Below are 16,777 nucleotides of genomic sequence, written 5' to 3'. Positions count from 1 at the left end.
ACAGAAATGTAATATTTGGCATGAACTCTCCCTTTAATTCTGATCTGGGAAGTCACATGCACTTCCCTCCTTTAAAGGGTTAGTTCACCCAAAAATGAAAATCCTGTCATTAATTACTCACCCTCGTGTTGTTCCAAACCCGTAAAACCTCCGTTCATCTTTGGAACACAATTTAAGATATTTTTGATTAAATCTGAGAGCTCTCTGACCCTCCCATAGACAGCAAGGTAACTACCACGTTCAAGGTCCAGAAAAGTACCAAGATGATCGACAAAGTAGTCCGTGTGACATCAGTGGTTCAACTGTAAAGTTACGAAGCTACGAGAATACTTTTTTTACACAAAGAAAACAAAAATAACTACTTTATTCCACATTAGATCGACAAAGTAGTCCGTGTGACATCAGTGGTTCAACTGTAAAGTTACGAAGCTACGAGAATACTTTTTTGCACAAAGAAAACAAAAATAACTACTTTATTCCACATTATGTTCCGAAGATGAACGAAGGTCTTGCGGGTTTGGAACAATACGAGGGTGAGTAATTAATGACAGATTTTTAATTTTTGGGTGAACTATCCCTTTAAATGTGAATGTATCTACAGTGTTGATTCTAGTTCAAATGCTGTCATACAGCTACATGAACACAGTTTCTAAGGGCTTGAACCAGTTCAACTGGAGGATTACTCGTCGTCAGCCTTGGCTTACACTTCCTACTGCAATTTTTGTTTTTTGTTTTTTTTCCCCCCAGCATTTTTATGTTCAGGTTTAAACCAAATCTTGTTGTTTGGCTAAATATACTACCATCAAAACATTCATCTTTTGCATTTTAAGAGTTTTTTTTTCCTGTTTGACCTTTATGCATGGTTGTTTTATTTTGATTTATTGATACTGTGAATTAAACCTTATATGTATCCATAATTGAAAACGCTCATGTGCCACAATGGAAATCCTGTTCTGATGTTGTTATTTTAAAATGATAAAGGGAAAGGTCTGATATTTAAGGGAATTTTGCCAACTTTGATTTTAACCTAAAATATGATTGTGCCTTTTTGCACTAAAGCAGTGTTTGTGCCTTTTGTATGATACAAATGTTGAATAATTTTGAATAATCAATAAATTTATGAAATAAAAAAAAAATAAGACTGACTTCGCAGCGTCCAATTGATGCAAATAGTTTTCCTTCTAAATGTTTTTAATATTTATTTTAATGTATGGTTCTGATTAAAAGACTGATTAAATTAAGAAACTCTGTATGATGAACTTTACGGAATATGCATAATATTCTTAATATAAAGTAATATTTATTGCTGACTGAATTAAAGAATCAAAGTGATTTTAATCTTTAAGTCAATTTATAAAGTACATAAAATAAATTGAAAATAAAAATGCAAAATACATAATTCACTGCTTTTTTTTTTTAGTGACGAAAAACAACAACAAAAGCTGCAGGGTCATTCATTTATTTTTCCATTAAGGGGCAATATTTTTATTTGAAGGGCCATTTTTTTACCTTTTGTAAACAGAATTATCTTATATGTATTTGTGTTGTCTTTTATGTTAAATACTTATTTATTCAATTAATTTAATCAATTTGGCATTTTCTTCATTACTGGTAACTAATCTAATCTGATTGGCCACTGCATTCATACGCTCGACAGAAACGTGTGATTGGTTGCAATGCTAAACGCAACAAAAAAAACAAAACGATGCATTAACGAAATTGTATTAAATCTTAAAATGTGGCTTTTTAGTTCGTATAACTATGCATTCTTGTGGGATTTTTTGCACCAAACCCCTATTAATTTCCAACCCCAAAGAAATATTTTGATCTTTACAAATAAACACAGTATAAGACCCTTTCACGTTACTATCATGAGAATATTTTTACTAATGATTTCCCAAATAAAAAATAAAAAAAACCTTCATTGACACTTACTGGACAGTGTAAAGCATACAAATAAATAGAGAAATTAGTTATGCTTTTCCCCACAACACATGGCCTTAAAGATATTTGTAGACTACTTTTTCTTCTACCGTCTGCATCTCAATTTTAACTGGACATTTGTAGAAATGGGAGAGCAGTTCCTCTGTGTAACCAATGAGAAAGTAGAATTTCGACGGTAAGAGTTTCTGTATCATCACAGCACAGATGACCAGGAGGTTTCCTCTGCGTTTGATCACCACCTCATCCGCTAAACAGCCGTGAAACGTGCCGTACATGAAGCGTCTGATGAAGACGTCCTCCACTACACGCTCCGCCGCTCCATCTTCACCCTGAAGATTACCTGCGGGACGTAGAAAAGAGTCTTATTCATGCACTTACAGATACTACAGCTAAATGAACCAACAAGGTCTTTATTACCATCCCACATAGAGGTTAAAGAGTGGGGATGTGACTTACTGGTGTGCTGTGAGAGCCAGCCCTTCCTGTGGCCGATGTGATGAGGGTGATACGCCTGCTCATAAGTCACTGACTTGTCTCCTTTACCCACTCGAATACGAGCTGCGCGGTTCTGTTAGAGAGGAGACCGATCCTCTGGGTTAAAAATGCTTCTGAAAATACTGATTCTAGTCTCTGTCCTTCTCTCATATAATATCCGATGTGTCCAAGCTTTGTTTCAAATGGATTTTGGCTACTACTTTGACATTTTTAAACGACTGTTGATGGTCCGATGTGGAATCAAATTTGACAACTACGTTAAAGATCCTAAATCACAAATAAAATCGAATAGATTTCACTAATATTGATATTTCTTGTACATTTTGTGCTTTACATGTAGAAATGTTCTTTCATTTATTCTGGAGTTTTGAAATAGTTTTAAGCATTTTTTGCTTATGTCTTATAAGGAATATTATTTCATTAGTCTTCTATTTGCTAAGTTTAGTATACATAAATGTAAATATGGGACAAATAAGGCTTTGTTTTAATTTTAAAGGCAGAAGTTCAACAGTACAAAAATAGTAAATAAATAATTAAATATAATACAAAGCTGTAAAATGTATTGTTTGTATAAATGTTGTATGTAAATGTTTTTTAGTACTTTTTTCATTTTGTTTAACCACATGTACCCCACTTAGAAAAAACTAGAATCAATTAAATGTGCTTGGATAAACAAGATACACAAATGTCATAACTGATCGAAACACTGGAGTTTGATCACATACCTTCAAACAAGCTGCAGTACAGTGAATGTTCCTGAAACATGCCGCAGGAAATAACTGGCTGCTCACAATCTACGAAAACAGAGAATATTTGATAATTGATATTTACTACTTATTCAATCTAAGTCGTGCTTTCCATCCCACACTACATTCAGTGCCAGACAGTAGCCTATCTATCTATCAGACCGCTTCTGCGTCAGTTACATAAGATATGGAAGATCCTCTCGATTAGAAATGTGTTATTAGTTAGAATAGCAAAAAAGAAAACACAACGAATTAAATCTTTTTTTATTATGCAATAGAAGAACAACAAATACAAGTAAGAACAAAAGACAATAAGGGTTACAAACAATACTCCACAGCATACTATGTTAGCTTATAAGATTTACACCATGAAAGAGTCTTAGAGTCTTAGAGAATTATTAGAGTTTCTTAAAGAGTTTACATATACATCAAAATCTAAGTAGGGAGTTTTCTTTGAACATTTACACTTATGAATGTAAAATTTAGCAAGATATAGCAATAGATTAATAATAAATTTACACTGAGAAAGATCTAAATTCAAGGAGTAACCAAAAAACAATTTTGGGGGTTATACAAAAGTTTGGATATAAATATTTTTTAATAAAATTGGAAAAGTCAACCCAGAACACTTTAGAATAAGCACAGTCCCAAAATAAATGATTGATTGTTTCTTCAGACTGAAGGCAAAAGGAGCAATTGGGGGAAATACTATTGTTAAATTTAACAAGTTTGTAATTTACCGGATAACAATTATGGATAATTTTGATAGAGACTTCAACAACTTTATTAGATAAGAAGACTTTTTGTCGAAGAAGCCAAAACTCTTCCCATTCTATATCACTAAATATGTTATTCCAAAAACTCACACAAGCAGGTAAAGAAATCTGAGATCTATTAATAATTGAACGGATGTCTTTGTTTGACATGGTATTGAGAAGACTTTGGCCAACAAATAAGTTAGTGTTATCAAAAAGAGGAGAGTCGAACGAACCTTTAGGGCCATATTTTACTAAAGGTATAATACAAGAGGGAATTGCACCAAACACAATGGCATATTCTCTTGGGGGGACAGGAAAAGAAAATTCTTGCATAAATTGTTCATAAGTAAAAAGGACACCACGATCATCTAAAAGTTGACTGACTAAAAGTATATTTTTATCAAACCAATTGTGAAAAAAAAGATTTATTTTTATATCTAATATTTTTATTATTCCAAATAAAGTAGCTATGTGGTGAAAAATGATAATTATGTATAAGTGACCAACTTATTAAAGCCTGTTTATGAAAACAAGATAAATTTAAAGGTATTTTAGAGATGTCAAAGTTGGAGCGCAATAAAAAATGTAAACCTATGTATATGATTTGGAATAAAATTCCAACAGGATGTGCGGTTGTCTAAAAATGTTTTTACAAAGATCATTTGAAAATGTTTTATAAAACTCTGCGGTCAAACCATCATTTCCTGGAGATTTATTAAGTTTTAACTTATCAATGGCTTCATAAATATCTTGAGCGTCACATAAATTCTTTCCAATATCATTCATTTTAGGAATAAGCTCCGTATCAAGGGAGTTAAAGAATAAGTCCAAATTCTGTTTAGAGTATCTGAAACGATAAAGGTCTTTATAAAACTCTTCACAATAATTAGAACGTCCCGCTGAGCTGCTCAGCCATGTCTTCTCCGGTGGAAATGACTGAGCTTTATGATAACGCGCTGTTAGGGGTCCTGCAGCATGTTGGAAACATTCAGAATTTCCTGCAGGTTTATTTTGGGTTCCTCTACAGAAAGACGGACTTCTACCGCCTTCTCAGCGGCCCGCAGGACCGCATGGGCTTCCCGCCCGGAGTAGCTGAAAAAATGGTGTTTAAGGTACTGACTGACTTTTGTTTTGATCCATTAAACTGACTGGATAATCTAGAAATAAATATAAATGTGGCAGTGATGGCATCAGCTGAGAATACCATGCTACTGAATGATTATTATTAGGGATGTCAGATTAACTAGTTAGTTTAATTAGTTATGAAAAATAACGCGATTAAAATATTTTAACGCAGTTAACGCGCTGGCCCCGCCCCCAGACCTGTACGTCATCTTACATTTCATGTGTTGACAAATATGATGCAGGGCAACAACTTCATAAATGCACTTATGCCCTCAAATTCAAAATATTGGGCCAAAAAATGCTCCTGTATGAGTTTTGTCTCATATTTATATCACATGATAAGCGATATGTGCAAACACAAGTGCTGTTTGTCCGAATAGCACGAGTGCAAATGTGAGTTTCTACAACAGGTCAGAAAATAAGAAGTTAATATTGTTATATTTTAAACACAATATTTTGTGTTTCTGCTCAATTTTGCCAACGAAAATATTACTTAGAACTTTTGTGCGTCTCCGAGCAACACAGCGGTGTTTCGTTTCTGAATGAATCCGCGTTTTGCACGAATCATGTGAAGCAATGATTCAAAAGTACGGTGGCCGAGAAGTGCTAAACAAATCACAATTCTGAAAACAAAATAACAAATTACAAACGCAAATGCAAGTCTAAAAATCAAAATAACAATTCAGAAAACACAACAACAATTCAGAAAATATTATAACAAGTCAGAAAACACAATGATAAATTCGTAAACAAAATAAGTCAGAAAACACAACGACAAACCGGAAGAGGTAGGTATAGTTTGAGACAGCGCCATTGGTTTGGGATTACTCACCGCTGACTGGACGAGACATCTGTCAATCAACGTATACAGGGAAGAACCAGCCGAAGAACAGCAGAGTCGTGGTAGAAAGTTCGACGAAGGTGTTAAAGTAGCTCAGTTTAAATGTATTGTATGAATTGCCCTTACTATGAATAAAAAAATACGGAGTGTCTATTTAGACTTAGTTAAAAGTGGCTGTAAAACATCAGCTCCAGTGGCGCAGGTGGACAAGTGTGTGTTATCGGCTTTTTGACGCGATCGACCCGGGTTCGATCCCGCCTTTTGCCGAACTTTTTTTCCTCCCTTTTAAAATCTCGTATTAGCAATGGGTTCTATTTACACTACGTTAAAATAGCAGGATTTCTACTATCAAGTATACTACTTGTTGCAAATAGTGGCAATTATTTGCACGTCAGTATTGTAGTACGTTATAAAACAGTATGTAATAATAACGTATTGAGTGTAAATTATAATTTTAATTATTAAATGGATGCCACCTTATTGGTACAATAAAGCCCTCCCTACATCTACCCTAACCCTACCCGATACTTTATTTTCAACTTTTTGATTATTTCCTTAATTTTTATTGAAAATAAATGCCTTTACGATGTGATAAGAGATTTGAAAAGGACCCGGGTCGATCGCGTCAAAAAGTCAGTGACACGCGCTTATCCATCTGCACCACTGGAGCTGATGAGTCACATCCACTTTTAACTAAATGTAAATGGACACCCCGTATTATTTGTTCCATAGTAAGGGCAATTCATACAATACATTTAAACTGAGCTACTTTACATCGCCGAACTTTCTACCACGACTATGCTGTTCTTCGGCTTTTTGAATTGTTATTTTGTTTTTCAGACTTGCATTTGCGTTTGTAATTTGTTACTTTGTTTTCAGAATTGTGATTTGTTTAGCACTTCTCGGCCACCGTACAAAAGCCTTTTCATAGAAAGAGCCGTTTATTTAATTCTTGAATGAATCAGCCGTTTGAACTAATCGAATGAATGAATGACATTTACCGCCACCTGCTGGCAGCTTTAGTTTCTTCTTTAGAGTATCATTTCATTTATTAAAAAATAAATAAAGACAAAAACATAAAAGGGATAGTTCTCCAAAATAAAAATAAAAAACTTTTATGTTCCATAGTTTATGTTAGGCCATTGTAGTCTAAACGTTTAGGTGTAATAAATTTAATGTTGAATCAAACAAAATATTTCTTTCTAAAGCTACTATTTGTAGGCCGTTTGAACTAATCGAATGAATGAATGACATTTACCGCCACCTGCTGGCAGCTTTAGTTTCTTCTTTAGAGTATCATTTCATTTATTAAAAAATAAATAAATAAAGACAAAAACATAAAAGGGATAGTTCTCCAAAATAAAAATAAAAAACTTTTATGTTCCATAGTTTATGTTAGGCCATTGTAGTTTAAACGTTTAGGTGTAATAAATTTAATGTTGAATCAAACTAAATATTTCTTTCTAAAGCTACTATTTGTAATGTCTACTTGATACTTTCTCATTTAACACTGATTTCTCATTTTGTGGGTATTTTCACAGCCAAATTTAGTTTGCAATTATTAGATTAATTAATCACTACATCATATAATTAATGTTTAAATATTTTTATCGACTTACAGCCCTAATTATTATATTCATGTACTATGATATTAAAATATTTCAAATAGTACCATGGTACTTCTGTCTTGGTACTTGTTCAAAAACATGGTATTGTCTTGTTTTGCTTTTAATGTGTGACACCTAGCCATGTCAGTGTTTTAGACGTTTGTGACAGTAGTAAAATGTATTATTAATATTATAAAAATAATTAAATGAATCAAAATGAATAATTAAATAAAAATAAGAAAAAACTATTAAATAATTTATAATATTTACAGTATGCAACTGTTGGTGTAACATTGTCTTTAAAATTATTAAATTATTCAAAATAATTAATTTATTAAATTATAATTATACATTTATAATTTTATTATAATAAATAATTTTAATAATTAATATTATTAATTATATACCGTTTTGTAATTGCAGTGACAGTGTCTTATTAATTATTTAAAAATAGTTGTATTTTAATTGGTGAAATTATTAAATAAAAACATTTAAATTATTAATGTATTTTATTTATATTATGCCACTTTATGATTGCTGTAAGGTCTTTAAAGGGTCTAAAAATTATAATATAATTTATAAATGTAATATAATTTATCATAATTAAGTTATTTTTATATATTATTTTATTATGCCACTTTGTAGTTGCTATAACAAACTTAAGAGTCTATTGAATGTCCTGTAAGTTTATTTTCTGTCATTTTTCTCCATCAGACGTTTAAGTTATTTGAGAATCTCGCCGAGCAGGACAGAGAGAGGGCAGCGAGGCTGGCAGAGGCTGATAAAGCCGCTCCTCCTGCAGTACAGGAGCTGGAGGTTCAATCAGAACAGGAGGCTGAAGCTCCTGTGGAGGAGAAGAGGAGCACAGAAGAGCCCACAGCTGTCCCAGCACCATCAGCACAGAGCACAGAGACACACGGAGAGACTCAGAGCAGCACCGCTGAGCCGTCAGGAGCCGCAGTGCCATCAAACTCCCATTCTGTGTATGCTTGACTTTTAAAGCATTTGCTCAAAAATATGAATACTAAAAGACACTACTGTTCAAAACTTTGGGGTCAGTGAGTTATTTTTTGTTTTGTTTTTAAGAAACTAGTACTTTAATCAACAAGGACCCATTAAATAAAACAAGAGTGACAGTAAAGACATTTAAAATATTTCAAAGATTACGCTTTCAAGTAGATGATGTATTTTCTATTCATCAAAGAGTCCTGAAAATGTATTACAGTTTCCACAAAAATATTAAGCAGCACAACTGTATTGATAAAAAAAAAAAAAAGAATATTAGAATGATTTCTGAAGGATCACGTGACACTGAAAACTGGACTAATGATGCTGTAAATTCAGCTTTGCATCACAGGAATAAATGACATTTTAAATAGAAAACAGTTATTTTAAATTGTAATCATTTTTCACAATATTTCTGTTTTATTGTATTTCTAATTAAATAAATGCAGCCTTTGTGAGCATATTTCAAAAACATTAAAAAAAAAAATTCTTACCGACCTCAAAAGTTTGTGCATTGTTTTGACCTATTAACAAGTTCTACTTCACATTTTCAGTGGACAAGAACGTTTTCAGTCGAATGCAGACAGTTACAATGGTGCCGTTAGAGAAAATTACACCTGGTCGCAGGATTACACGGATGTGGAAGTTCGAGTGCATGTGCAGCCTAACATCGTTAAAGGCCGACAGGTGTGTATCCTGCTGCCATCTGATTTTATCAGTGTTACTGTCTGGCAGAATCCTCATTTCCATCTTTTTATCTTACTGTCTAGTATTACAAGTTTGATCACAGTCTGCTATCTGTTCCATCTTTGTGTGCAGGTGTCTGTGGATCTGCAGCCGGGGAAGGTCCGTGTGGCCGTGAACGAGGGAGGATCACAGAGAGTCCTGATGGAGGGCGAATTCACACACAAAATTAACACTGAAAGTTCCCTATGGAGCCTGGAGCCCGGCCAATGCGTTCTGGTACACATTATTTTTGGATGGTGGATCTGAAATGGTGATACTGATGCATCAGACAGTTTTTAGCCATTTTTTCAGTTTCGGAAATCACTGACAGTCTTGTCAGTTGAAGTTTTTCTTCTAATATTTATATTTTATTTTATTTCAATTTTTATTTCAGTTAATACAAATGTTTTTTAAAAAGTAATTTTAGTTACAGGGTTTTGACTCGATTTGTAGTACAATTACAGGATCAAAACATCCTTAAATCAAGATATGAGTTTATTTGCAAAAGTGGATAACTTCAAAAATCACGTTTTTTCATTGTGCATTCCAATTAATCTCAATCAAGCTGCAGTTGGGTTATTTTGATTAGGTTAACAAATACACAGCGAACTAAAACAATAAAACACAGTAAAACATGATAACATAATAAAAAAAACATGATTTTTGAATTGTTTTTGCAAATAAATGGAGTCTTGTTTTCTGACAAACTGAACAAAATGAAGTGAGTTTATGCTTAAAACAAGAACAAGCATCTGTCTTTGGGTATAATTTTTTTTTTGTTTATTTTTCTTACCCCACTTGCAAACATTTGTTTTAATCATAAACTTGCTTTCTAATCAATTTCTCAGAAAACAATACTTTTTATCTCACAATTTTGCATCTCAAGGAAATGCATATTGATTTATTAATCTTTAGACATTTGCACTGGAAGGCAAGACATTTTTGCAGTGTGATCAAAAGTTATTTTCATACTCTTTACTGAGTCTTAAAAACATCTTAAATATCTTCATTCTTATATCTTCATAAAACCTGCAGAAACCTTGTAGTTAACAATAACAGCCCTGTTTTGTGCACATGTCATTTGCTATCATTAAATTGTATTCTGTATTATTGAGGCAATGTAAGCTGGAGACAGATCTGATGGATTTTGTTAGTAGCTGTAGATAGTCGAGATGATCATTTGGACTTTTCCTCCAGCTGTCCCTCAGTAAAACCGGGGAGGTTTGGTGGAGTGCCGTGTTGAAGGGTGAGGCCGAGATCGATGTGAACCAGATCAACCGGGAACGCACTATGGCAACTGTAGATGAAGAGGAGCATGCTGTACTGGACCGCCTGTCGTTTGATTACCACCAAAAACTCCAGGGGAGACCACAGAGCCATGAGATTGTGAGCAATGGAAATTGTTATTTGCTATATTGGTTCAATACTGCTCTGGAATATAAAAGGAGTTCAGTCCAAGGACACTTGGAATAGCTCACCCAAAAATGAAAATTGCTGAAAATGTGCTAACCCTCAGGCCATCCAAGATGTAGATGAGTTTGTTTGTTCATCAGAAACAGATTTGGAGAAATGTAGCATTACATCACTTGCTCACCAATGGATCCTCTGCAGTGAATGGGTGCCGTCAGAATGAGAGTCCAAACAACTGATAAAAGCATCACAATAATCCACAAGTAATCCACATCACTAAAGTCCATCAATTAATGTCTTGTGAAACAAAAAGATGCAATTTTGTTAGAAACAAATCCGTCATTAAGATGTTTTTAACTTCATACTGTTGCGTCTAAAATATGAGTCTTCTATCCATAATATTGCTTTCTCCAATGAAAAAATCAAATCGAGAGAAATATGCACAGATCAAGCACCTAGCAAAAAGAGTTCAAATATGTAGGTAGATTTTGATGTGAGAGGACAACAGTGGATAGACTTTTTTTTTTTACTGGAGGAAGTGTTCATATTAATATGGACTGAAGCAATGGTTTAAAATTAAAAACATCTTGATGGATTTGTTTCTTACAAACACGCAGCTTTTCACTTCACAATATGTTAATTAATGGACTGGAGTGGTGTGGATTATTGTGATGTTTTTATCAGCTGTTTGGACTCTCATTCTGACGGCACCCATTCACTGCAGAGGATCCAACAACAAGTGATGTAATGCTACATTTCTCCAAATCAGTTCTGATGAAGAAACAAACTCATCTACATCTTTGATGACCTGAGGGGTGAGTACATTTTCAGTAAATTTTCATTTTTGAGTGAACTATTCCTTTAAGCGCTTTGGCACTTGTTTGCATGAGAAACTATCTGGATATTGCATTGAACGATGTTTGACTTTGTGTTTCAGAAAGTCCACGAGATGCTGAAGAAGGGCTGGGATGCTGAAGGATCTCCATTTAAAGGCCAAGACTTTGACCCCTCCATGTTCAACATCCCACACAGTGCTGTCCAGTTTTGAGGTCGCATGACATGCCAGATGGAAAGTCAGCACTTACTGTAACAAACGTACACACACACACTGAAGTACAGTGACGGTGTTGGTTTCTTGCGGTGCTATAAAATGTCTGCACTGCACATCTCATGCCAATATAACTGATTCACTGACACTGATAATTGTCTCATGTTTAGTTGCCATGCAAAATGGGCCATTGATCATTTATAATTTGTAGTGTTTCATGAAATCAGTTGACTAAGGTTTTCTTTGGCCACATGTGTCTGTGATCTTACATTTGCCAAGTTATTCGGGCTTATTGATTGTTAGTTTTCATACTATTTGAGTGATCTACAATAGCAACAGTGAAATAAAGTTTCATCAGATATGTTAAGGGTTTGCACTGTTTCTTTAAGCAGATTGCTGCAGTTCACACGAGAAAGAAATTCTTAACCTTCACTTGTTTCCATCATTTGCATCAGATTTTTGTGCCTGAATCTAATAAAACCTTTTGCAAACATTAAATTTGTCTTATTGTTTGATTGCCGTCACACTGCATTAGATACACAAGTATTGGCACAAACACACTTTTCAAGCTAAAAATGTCATAAAAATAATATATATAAAATGATAAAACTACTACTCTTTAGTTCACCCCACTCATTTTCTGTAGGGTTCAGAGGACTGTGATGGCCGTGGCAGAACTTTCATTTTGTGCTCCGTGACCCATTTTTGTGTTGATTTTGATGTTTGTTTTGGAAGATCCAACCATAGCCCATTATAAGATTTCTAGCACAGGCAGTCAGGTTTTTAGATTTTTTTTCATGTGCTGGTATATTGGTATTTGCTAGAGTCCATGCCATGTATCTGAGCAAGATGTTCAGGACCTCTGGCAGAAAAATAGGCCCACAACATTAAAATCCAGCAGCATATTTAACCGTGGGCATGGGGTACTTTTTATCCCTGTGTGCACCAAACCTAATTCTTGTGTGCTCTTTTTAGCTTCGCTTGACCACAGAACCCAGTCCCATTTGATGTACCAGTAGTGTTTGGCAGCTGAATATGCTGGAGTTTGGTTTTGGATGAGAGCAGAGGATTTTTCTTGAAACTCTCCCAAATGACTTGTGGCGCTGTTTCATATTTCTTGAGGCTTTCTGACCACAAGACTGAACTCATTTCTACAATTCTTTAGCTGTGAACCCTGTAGAGTCTTTGGCCACTCAAACTCCTCCTCCTTATCTTGGATCAAGACAATATAGACAGGCAGATTTGTAACATTTCTTGTAGATTAAAACTTCTTAATTATTGCCTGATGGTGTAAATAGGAGTTTTCAACAATGTAGCTAATTTCTTACATCATCTTTCTATTTTGTGAAGTTCAACAATCTTTTGCCGCACATCAAAACTATTTTCTTTGGTTTTACAACTTGTGATTGATGATTAAGGGAATTTGGCCTTTGTGTTACCTCGTATCTATACCTTTCTGTGAAACTGGAAGTCATGGCTGGACAATTTCATGTTTCTAGTCACCTTGGTGTGCTAAAATATGTTAAATATGAGGAGGGATATACTTGAGAGATACTTTACACATAAGAATGTCCAGGGGTGGTAATAATTGTTGCCAACCTTTACTGGAAGAAAACAAAATGGTTTCTTTTAGCTTAGATTTTTGTGAATTTTTTTAATGAAAGAGCAAAAGGATAAACAATGCAGATTTATTTTCGCAGCCTTTTTTTTAACCAAGGGTCACTATCTATCTATCTGTCCGTCTGTCTATCGACATATGTAGGATATATACACACACACACACACACACACACACACACACACACACGTATATATACTTTTCTTTCATTTTCACATGTAATTATATATATATATATATATATATATATATATATATATATATATATATATATATATATATATATATATATATATATATATATATATATATATATATAATTACATGTGAAAATGAAAGAAAAGTGTCAGTTCGCGAATTGCATCAGATTGCTTTTTACGCGTTTTATTTTTCAGCGTTGAGCATTATAACCAATCACATAGATTTCTGTTTAGCTTATGGCCAATCAGGGGCTTTTAGGTCAGTCATTGCTGAAAACAACGAGTGCGCAAATTATGTGTGTGTTTCGTGGCAGTGGGATGGATATAGATTTGGTCAGTTAAATTGGACATTATTAATTTCTAAACGTGTTATTAGTTTCATAACGACAGCACCTCTCCATACACCCACTAAAAAGGTGAAAAACGGAGAGATGTTGCACGTGTAAGCTCCGCCGCGCCCTCCAGCGGTGACAGCGCGAGTCTCTCGCAGCGGAAAACTAGTGCGCTGCAGCTGAACGGCGCATTCGGTGAGAGGTCGGTAAAGCAGTCGAGTCTGCTCGTCGGCGAACCTCTCCCTCACTCGAATCCGTATCCACGTTGACGTTTTGTCCTCAAAAATCCTGCAAGTCGAAGCGACAGGAGAATCACCGTAGTGCTGGACACACAGCTCGGATATTGCCGCGGACGCTGAGGGCTGAGAAATGGCAACGACAACTTGCACGCGCTTCACCGACGAGTACCAGCTGTATGAAGAACTTGGAAAGTAAGATTTGCTTTCTCTGCTGGTGTTTGTGCGTAACCCGAGTGTCTTGTATTGATATCACACATTTCCTGAATGTAAATGCATATGCATACCCAAAGGAGTTGTCAGGAAACATTCGAAGGAGTTGCGTTTAAATACTCCCACAACTGTTTCACTAACTTCTATCGAGTCTATGAAGATAAACAGCGATCTGGTCATCATTTTGATAATGTTTGATGCCTTTTGGCATCTGAAATGCGTTGAGTATCTGTCGGGAATCCTAAAGGCGTGGTGCATTTAAATACTCTGTTATCATATATGTTCAAATTAATGTTTACATATTTACTAAATGCGCATGCATAGGTTTTTTGCACGTTTGAACTCGATGCATCTCGTGCAGGATGCACAAAAGAGCTGTCAGGGAACATCAGAGGGAGTTGCATTCAAATACTCCCAACTATGTTTATTTTAACTGTCTGTGCTCATAAAAATTAAAGCCGTCAGGGGTTAATTTTGAGGATATTGCATGTTTTGTGGCCCCTCTGGTGCATTTCATGCAGAAAGCTCTGAGGAGCTGTCAGGAAACATTAGAGGGGAGTTGCATTTAAATACACCCACCACTGTGCATATTACAGTGAATATTTATGTGCATACAGTCTCTGATTATAAAAATGAGCATGCAGGTGTTAAATCTGAGGATGTTGCATGCTTTTTATGTGCTGTCTGGAAAAATAATGAGGAGTTGCTTTGAAATGCATTAACTGAAGAGCTCTTATAAGGAGTGTATTGAATCAAAGATAAAACATGATCAATAAGTTAATTTAAAGGATATTGCATGTTAATGTAGAGATATTGTGTATCTAATGTGCACAAGAGAGTTGCATTAATATGCATGGGAGTATTTAACATAATCCTGAGAATATTGCATGGTGCATTTCATGCAGAAAGCTCAGGAAGCATTACAGCGACTTACAGTGAGTTTATTTCATATGTCTGATTATAATTATCAGCTGTCAGGGGGTTATTTGGAGGTTGTGTTCAGTGTGATACATTTGAGAGTATAATCAGGACAAAAGGTCACTACATTTTATCTCTATACTCTTTGAAAAAAGGTACAAAGCTGTCGCTGTGGCGGGATCCTAAATGCTACATATTAGTATTTTAAAGTACACATTATTACTTTTAAAATTACATAGTAGTATCTAAAGTGTGCATATTAATACATTTTGACAGTTTTGTACCCTTTTTCTGAGAGTGTATATGAAGGGTGTATACAGTGTATCAAGAGTTCTATAATAATGAACGTTACAATGTATCATAAACTCTGGTGAAGCAGTGAAGGGTCGTTACATTGTGTTGTTCTGTCCTGTGACATTTGGAGCTGTGAGTGCTGCCATGGCGGCTGTTTGCTGTCTATAATCTGACTGTGTGTGTGTGTGTGTGTGTGTGTGTGTGTGTGGGGCATGCCAGCGGCCTGATGTTAGGAAATTATTTTACTCTCTCAGCCCCCCCTACTTCTCCTCCAGTCAGTCAGTATTGCGTTTCTTTTGCACCTTTTTTCTCCCGAATTATTAAACAGGCCCTGTGTGTATCACCCACAATCATATAAACGCACAGATAGTAGACAGACTTCTCTCATAAGATGTTTCATAACTTTTTAAACTTCTCGTTTTTATAAATACTCTGTGGGTTTCATTTTCAGTTCATCTCAACCTAGTGTATATTCCCACTCACTGAGGAGAAATAGACAGTTTTGTATTTGTGATGTTTCAGCAGATCTTCACCATACTGAACTGAATATTTGACCACATCCTCAGTTTGTGGTGGAGACATGCATTTTAGCCTTTTCTTAACAGCTTTTTTTTAGATAACTGTACGCATCATGCATACTGTAAGTAAATAGACATAAAATATAAATATATATTCATTTGTAATGTTATAGAAATATTTTCTACCTATCTATCTATATTAGGGATGCTCCGATCTGCCTTTTTCGCCTCCGATACCTAGGGTTCGGTATTGGCCGATACCGATCCGATACCAGTGAAGTTCTTTTCCCTCATTTAAATAAATGTAGAATTAGTGTGTGGAACTGATAATCATTCTTTCACAATCTACGAGATACAGACTACTTCATTATAAAGAAAAATAAAATAAATATGAAAAAATATAGGCCTATGTATATTTATAATCTATGAGAAAAATGTATCATAAACTATAAAATGTTACACATTGCTATTTGTATTATTATAAAATCCATTCATTAAAAACATTCATGAATGTATATACTATAAAATTAAAATACATTTCTTTTAAATGAATAGCATATTTTTTAATAAGGCAACAACATATGATAGATACGATAGGACAAAACAAATACAGTGCAGCACAAACTGTTTTTATACAGTCAACCCTCAGCGGACACCTTGGCAATTGAATCGCCATTGGCTAGTATATTTTTTTTGTTTACTCGCCAGACTGAAATACTATACTATACTATACTATACTATAT

At 34.6% G+C, this 16,777-nt stretch overlaps 3 protein-coding genes across 15 annotated transcripts in view; 2 read left to right on the top strand and 1 right to left on the bottom strand.

Moving 5' to 3' along the window:
- Window positions 1-1,479: 1,479 nt before the first annotated feature.
- LOC107554515 (28S ribosomal protein S24, mitochondrial-like) lies at window positions 1,480-4,188 on the bottom strand. The gene is made up of 4 exons (XM_016237035.1): window positions 4,177-4,188; window positions 3,165-3,233; window positions 2,401-2,512; window positions 1,480-2,284 (listed from the first exon to the last, which is right to left on the bottom strand). The coding sequence occupies exons 1-4, from the start codon at window positions 4,186-4,188 to the stop codon at window positions 2,001-2,003; spliced, it is 477 nt and encodes a 158-aa protein (XP_016092521.1). The 3' UTR covers window positions 1,480-2,000.
- Window positions 4,189-4,843: 655 nt separating this feature from the next.
- On the top strand, window positions 4,844-12,197 carry nudcd3 (NudC domain containing 3). Its single transcript, XM_016237100.1, has 6 exons — window positions 4,844-5,055; window positions 8,231-8,499; window positions 9,076-9,208; window positions 9,341-9,484; window positions 10,445-10,633; window positions 11,595-12,197. Exons 1-6 carry the CDS (start codon window positions 4,858-4,860, stop codon window positions 11,703-11,705), a joined length of 1,044 nt encoding a protein of 347 aa, XP_016092586.1. The 5' UTR covers window positions 4,844-4,857; the 3' UTR covers window positions 11,706-12,197.
- Window positions 12,198-13,984: 1,787 nt separating this feature from the next.
- The window catches only part of LOC107554545 (calcium/calmodulin-dependent protein kinase type II subunit beta), a 96,001-nt gene continuing 93,208 nt past the window's right edge, over window positions 13,985-16,777 (top strand). For all 13 annotated transcript variants that reach the window (XM_016237098.1, XM_016237095.1, XM_016237093.1 and 10 more), the window contains exon 1: window positions 13,985-14,286. In XM_016237098.1, the coding sequence (XP_016092584.1) occupies window positions 14,225-14,286 (62 nt within the window). In that variant the 5' untranslated portion in view covers window positions 13,985-14,224. The remainder of the gene's footprint in view (window positions 14,287-16,777) is intronic.

This window comes from Sinocyclocheilus grahami, unplaced genomic scaffold (assembly GCF_001515645.1).
Source record: "Sinocyclocheilus grahami isolate Dianchi unplaced genomic scaffold, SAMN03320097.WGS_v1.1 scaffold505.1, whole genome shotgun sequence".
NCBI lineage: Eukaryota > Metazoa > Chordata > Actinopteri > Cypriniformes > Cyprinidae > Sinocyclocheilus > Sinocyclocheilus grahami.
Note: the sequence above shows the minus strand (reverse complement) of the source record. Positions and strands in the feature narration are given on the sequence as shown.

Excerpts from the sequence above, each read along its gene's own strand:
- nudcd3 (XM_016237100.1), top strand. The coding sequence starts at position 4,858 with ATGTCTTCTCCGGTGGAAATGACTGAGCTTTATGATAACGCGCTGTTA. Across the intron at positions 5,056-8,230 it reads CTGAAAAAATGGTGTTTAAG|ACGTTTAAGTTATTTGAGAA; the intron begins GTACTGACTGAC and ends TTTCTCCATCAG. Across the intron at positions 10,634-11,594 it reads GACCACAGAGCCATGAGATT|AAAGTCCACGAGATGCTGAA; the intron begins GTGAGCAATGGA and ends TTTGTGTTTCAG.
- LOC107554515 (XM_016237035.1), bottom strand. Across the intron at positions 2,513-3,164 it reads GTACTGCAGCTTGTTTGAAG|AACCGCGCAGCTCGTATTCG; the intron begins GTATGTGATCAA and ends CCTCTCTAACAG. Across the intron at positions 2,285-2,400 it reads CTGGCTCTCACAGCACACCA|GTAATCTTCAGGGTGAAGAT; the intron begins GTAAGTCACATC and ends TACGTCCCGCAG.